The following is a 6,152-nucleotide window of genomic DNA, read 5'->3' as shown; positions in this document are numbered from 1 at the left end:
TGATAGTCCTTTTCTGAGCAGACAAAACAAGTTCAAAAATTATTACAGTAATATCTAAAAGCACATAAATAACGAAACTGTTAAGCTTCTAATGTATGCGTATTGGCTAATACATTTTTGAATGAAAGGCTATTCCGCTGCAGCCAAAGTCGAGTCCCATTTAAGTTTTTAATTATTCATGACCGTTTGTTGGTGCTCCCAAAAATAAAACTATGCGCAGCACAGCAATTTTTCCGTATTTATTGGTCACCAAGTTAAGTCAAATCAACTCGCAGCTCTATTGGTCCAAAAATTAAATCTGTAGTTCTGGGTGTCGATATGTAGAGTTTTGACTATATACAGTACACTGATATCACTTGTGAGATATTGACATCTTTATCAGGCGTCTGTAGAGCACTCACCTTTTATTGTACTGTAATGGTAATTAAGAAAACGCAAGGAAAATACATTTTACTATTGAACAATGTTTTTAAAGATTTACCGTGAGATGTTCATTTTTATTCTTTCTTTCTTTTAGGTGAAGCCTCTGCTGCAAGTGACTCGGCAGGATGAGGAGATGGTGGCCAAAGAGGAGGAGCTGCTCAAGGTCAAGGAGAGACAACTGCAGACTGAGGAGCTGCTCAAAGAATATGAGGCCAAGCAGCAACAGGTAAGAGTCTTCACAAGAGTCTTATTTCAAATCTGCGATAGTGGACAGATTTATTTGTAGATCTGCATCAGGTTTTCTGTAGCAGCATTTAAATCTGGCACATGTAGAATTACTGCATAAAAACATGAATCGTTATGACAAAACCTATTTACTTCTGCATGATGCTGCTCTGAGATGTAATTTTCCAGCCTCACCTTGACACCCCCTCTGCCAGCTGAATTCTGAGAAGCTAGCTCTTCAAGAGCAGCTGCAGGCAGAGACGGAGCTGTGTGCAGAGGCTGAGGAGATGAGAGCCCGTCTGGCCACCAGGAAGCAAGAGCTGGAGGACATCCTGCATGACCTGGAGTCTCGCCTGGAGGAGGAGGAAGAGAGGGTCGCCCAGATGAACACTGAGAGAAAGAAGATGCAGCAGAACATCACGGTCAGTCAAGTCCTGAGGGATAGAGAATGTGAGATGAGATGGGGAAGAATCATACTCAAAAAATACAATGGCAGTGTTTTTAAAAAGACGCATTAACATTTCAAATTGGTTGTGGTGTTCATCCAGGACCTGGAGCAGCAGCTGGATGAGGAGGAAGCAGCCAGACAGAAGCTTCAGATGGAGAAGGTCACCACGGACGCCAAGCTGAAGAAGATAGAGGAGGCTGTCATGGTGCTGGAGGACCAGAACAACAAGCTCAATAAGGTCTCATACAACACGTCCATGGTCTTCAGCACTGATTAATACACAGTCCAGGATAAATAAAACAGAATTACACCTGGGACAACAAGTCATCTGTTTTTTCTTTTGTCTTTTTAACCACAGGAGAAGAAACAGATGGAGGAGAGGATCTCAGAGTTCACCACCAACTTGGCCGAAGAGGAGGAGAAGTCCAAAAGTCTGCAGAAACTCAAGAATAAACACGAAGCCATGATCACAGATTTGGAGGGCAAGTATTTGTTTTTGACATTATTGTTGCATTTGTTTGTTTTTTTTTGACCCACCCAATAATGTGCTAGTGTGTTTCAATAAAATTGAATTGTCATTATTTTGATTAATTTTTCTTTCTTCGTTGATTAAAATCAAGCTTTAGTTGTTTTTTTTTAAAATTTCTTTTAAATCTAACAACCATAATCCCTTAAGAAGTGTCATGGAAAGAAAAAAATTTCTGTGTGCACGATTTAATAATAATTTTAAATTTCTAATGTGTGCTCTCAATTTTAAGATTGTTTTTGGAGTGAGATTCCCACACTGCCCAAACAAATCTCAGTGACATCTGAACATAATCTGTAAGATTTATTAATATAATGCATTGCAGACTGTGAGTTGAGGAAAAAGGGAAAGGGGCTAAACTCAACGGGCATGAAAGGTGTTTCATGATTTTGGAGGTGTCTGTGTGAATGCCTACGTCTACACACTCTGTAATTTTTATGGACCAATGTTGGACCTGGAATGTGGGGGAATAAAAGCTATGGTATAATTTTTTTTTCGTGTGGGGTTGTTGCTTTCTCTTGTTTGGATGTAGTGAGGGTCTCCACAGGGCCTGAAATAAGAGATCACTCCATAAACAATGCTAAACGAAGAGTGCAAATTAAGTATAATTCATGTGCACAAATAACATTTCTCCATGACACTGCTCCATACTTTTTAAATCCTTTAATGTTTGTGGGTTTTTTTGGTGTCCTTTTACCTTTTGCTAATAATTACAATTTAAATTAGTTAATTTTGGGCGCTCTCTCACAGATCGTCTAAGAAAAGAGGAGAAAGTGCGTCAGGAGTTGGAGAAGAACCGTCGTAAACTAGAGGGAGACTCCACTGAACTCCATGACCAGATTGCTGACCTGCAGGCCCAGATCGCTGAACTCCGAGCTCAGCTGGCTAAGAAGGAAGAGGAACTCCACGCTGCACTGGCCAGGTTTTTAAAAAAAAATAAATATATATATATTTTCAAATTTAACAGCAACAACATGACCGATTGTGATGACCTTTTTGTCATAGTCTCATAGGCTGCTTACAAGGATACTATTTCCTGTTGTCCCCCTGAAGCTTTATATGAACTTCCCTGATCATAAAAGTTGGATGATGATGACACAGACTGTTGTTTACTTCCAACAACATTCATGCAGAGTGTCAGTATTTCGATCTCATCCCTGCTCTTTATCTCACCCTTAGGATCGAGGAGGAGGCTGCCGCCAAGAACGCAGCCCAGAAGGTGATCAGGGAGCTGGAGGCGCAGATCTCCGAGCTGCAGGAGGATCTGGAGCTGGAGAGGCAGGCACGCACCAAGGCTGAGAAACAGCGTAGGGACCTGGGAGAGGAGCTGGAGGCCCTCAAGACTGAGCTGGAGGACACTTTGGACTCCACTGCAGCACAGCAGGAGCTGAGGTAACAGTTAAGCCTGTGTAGGTTTGCAGTATATTTTTTTTATTTTTATTTAGGGAAAAATACTCTGAATTGTGAATTACTTAAGACACAAAATCCATGGAGAAGTTCTTGGTTTCCTGTAACAAACTGTGTTGGACAAGTAGAAAGTCTGACTGAATGAAAAGTCGTGAGATCCAAGTCGATATAATTTCATGGCAGTCCATCTAATAGTTGTTGAGACACTCTGACACTTGGGTGAGATTATCCAGGTGTTTATGTGGAAGGCTCCAAGGGCAACAAGATTGTGCTCAGATAAATGTAGTTTTTCCTCTTCTCAAATCTGTGGTGTTTTTTTGGTCATTCAGGTCCAAGCGTGAGATGGAGGTCACCCAGCTGAAGAAGAATCTGGAGGAAGAGGCCAAGCTCCACGAGCAGCAGATGGCTGACATGAGACAAAAACACAATCAGGCATTTGAGGAGCTCAACGAACAGCTGGAACAAGCCAAAAGGGTAACGAAATGGGGTGGTCAGAAGATGCCAAAGATTAATAAATACCTGGATTAACAACAGTAACATGCGTCATGTGTGCCACTCCTGCAGAACAAGGTGTCGGTGGAGAAAGCCAAGCAGGCGCTGGAGAGCGAGAGGAACGAGCTGCAGATTGAGATGAAGAGTCTGACACAAGGCAAAGGGGAGTCTGAACACCGTCGTAAGAAGGCCGAGGCCCAGGTTCAAGAACTACAGGTCAAATACGGGGAAAGTGAACGACAGAGGCAGGAGGTGGCCGCCAAGATGGCCAAGATGCAGGTACAGTGTGGACGAAGTATGTGGTTGAATGGAAGAAAGTTTGCAATTGTGTTTCTGTGAGGATGGATGGATGGAGTGGATGATTAAATTGTGTCCGTGATTTGTTATTCTTTCTACCTGGTGTCTAGACGGAGCTGGACAACTTAAACGGCCTCCTGAGTCAAGCGGAGGGTAAGAACATCAAATCCAGCAAAGACCTTTCTTCTACGCAGTCTCAGCTGCAGGATCTACAGGTACAAACATCTTCATCACTACTGTTGCTACTTTTTGCACTCTTGTCTGTCTTCTAATCTCACTTGTCTTACTTGTTTCGATTATCAGTTCATTGTTGTTTATTTGAAAATGACTAAAATTCATCAGGTGCTGCGTTCCTCTATTTTATAACATTGTAAATTAAATATCTTTGGAATTTCAATTGTTTTTAAAAAAAAAAAAAAAAAAAAAAACTGGGACTTGTTTCATATTGTATTGATCGAAAAATAATCGAGAGAAATCTGCAAATTAACCAATAGTGACAAAAATAAATTGATGGAGGACATACGATATAAACATGTAAAACAACACTGTATCTGCAATATATTAATACCTTCTGAACCCTTGGCGCCCAATTCTGCATTTAAATAATCAGTCGTAACTCAGTCAGACTCATACACATTTGTAGTGTGACTCACACTTTTGAAGGATATCAATATCTCCAGTGTCTGTAAATATGCTAATGAATCGTAGAAGAAAAGACATTCCTTATAACTTTATATCTTGCCTAATAATCACCTTTAAATGTTTTCTTGACTATTAAGTCATCCAGCGACAGTTTCTGTACATTACTGGTGACACAGCAAACGTGAAATGCCACTTGCTAATTCACATACAGTCAAATATAGGCAAAAAACAATAAATGGAGTGAAAACTGAGGGGGAAAGCCTTGAGCTTACCAGGTTTAAAGAATATATTTTTCTCAAGTTGTACTTCTCCTCCTCTTTACTTCAGGCGTTGCTCCAAGAAGAGACTCGTCAGAAGCTGGCCCTCTCCACCCGCCTGAAACAGCTGGAGGACGAGCAGCACAGCCTGCGGGAGATGGTGGAGGAAGAGGAAGAGGGCAAGAAGAACTTGGAGAAGCAGATCTCTACTCTGCAGGCTCAGGTCGGTCACAGTGTCACACTCTCTCTCTGTTCACTTAAACAAAGCCGTTATCTTTGTTTCACATCACACACACATCAGCAGTTATTGAACTGTTATTGAACTCAGATCTGTAAAATTCAAGAGAGTTGATTTGGTCTCTGGGGTGGGGGAGTAGCTCTATGGATGGCAATGTCAGTCTGTCCACCACATCAGTCTAGCGCCACCAGTAGGTCAAAGTTTTCATGTACAGGTGCTGGTCATATAATTAGAATATCATCAAAGTTGATTTATTTCAGTAATTCCATTCAAAAAGTGAAACTTGGATATTATATTCATTCATTACACACAGACTGATATTTCAAGTGTTTATTTCATTTAATTGTGATGATTAAAACTGACAAAATGAAAATCCCAAATTCAGTATCTCTGAAAATTAGATTATTACTTAAGAACAATACAAAAAAAGGATTTTTAGAAATGTTGGCTAACTGAAAAGTATGAACATGAAAAGTATGAGCATGTACAGCACTCAATACTTAGTTGGGGCTCCTTTTTCCTGAATTACTGCAGCAATGAGTCGATCAGTCTGTGGCACTGCTCAGGTGTTATGTGAGCCCAGGTTGCTCTGATAGTGGCCTTCAGCTCTTCTGCATTGTTGGGTCTGGCGTATCGCATCTTCCTCTTCACAATACCCCATAGATTTTCTATAGGGTTAAGGTCAGGCGAGTTTGCTGGCCAATTAAGAACAGGGATACCATGGTCCTTAAACCAGGTACTGGTAGCTTGTTGGAAAATGAAATCTGCATCTCCATAAAGTTGGTCAGCAGCAGGAAGCATGAAGTTCTCTAAAACTTCCTGGTAGACGGCTGTGTTGACCTTGGACCTCAGAAAACACAGTGGACCAACACCAGCAGATGACATGGCACCCCAAACCATCACTGACTGTGGAAACTTTACACTGGACTTCAAGCAATGTGGATTCTGTGCCTCTCCTCTCTTCCTCCAGACTCTGGGACCTTGATTTCCAAAGGAAATGCAAAATTTACTTTATCAGAGAACATAACTTTGGACCACTCAGCAGCAGTCCAGTCCTTTTTGTCTTTAGCCCAGGCGAGATGCTTCTGACGCTGCGTCTTGTTCAAGAGTGGCTTGACACAAGGAATGCGACAGCTGAAACCCACGTCTTGCATACGTCTGTGCGTGGTGGTTCTTGAAGCACTGACTCCAGCTGCA

General features: G+C 41.5%; 1 protein-coding gene across 1 annotated transcript; it reads left to right on the top strand.

Moving 5' to 3' along the window:
* Window positions 1-507: 507 nt before the first annotated feature.
* Window positions 508-4,940, top strand: LOC123965585 (myosin-9-like; the record flags this gene model as incomplete). Its single annotated transcript, XM_046042059.1, has 10 exons — window positions 508-649; window positions 864-1,070; window positions 1,197-1,334; window positions 1,455-1,578; window positions 2,373-2,544; window positions 2,802-3,014; window positions 3,359-3,503; window positions 3,594-3,800; window positions 3,929-4,033; window positions 4,788-4,940. Coding segments are annotated over exons 1-10 (1,557 nt in total), but the record flags the coding sequence as incomplete, so codon positions are not given.
* Between the last annotated feature and the right edge of the window lie 1,212 nt (window positions 4,941-6,152).

The sequence above is a fragment of the Micropterus dolomieu genome, unplaced genomic scaffold (genome assembly GCF_021292245.1).
Source record: "Micropterus dolomieu isolate WLL.071019.BEF.003 ecotype Adirondacks unplaced genomic scaffold, ASM2129224v1 contig_10307, whole genome shotgun sequence".
Classification (NCBI taxonomy): Eukaryota; Metazoa; Chordata; class Actinopteri; order Centrarchiformes; family Centrarchidae; genus Micropterus; species Micropterus dolomieu.
This window is presented reverse-complemented; position numbering and strand designations above follow the sequence as displayed.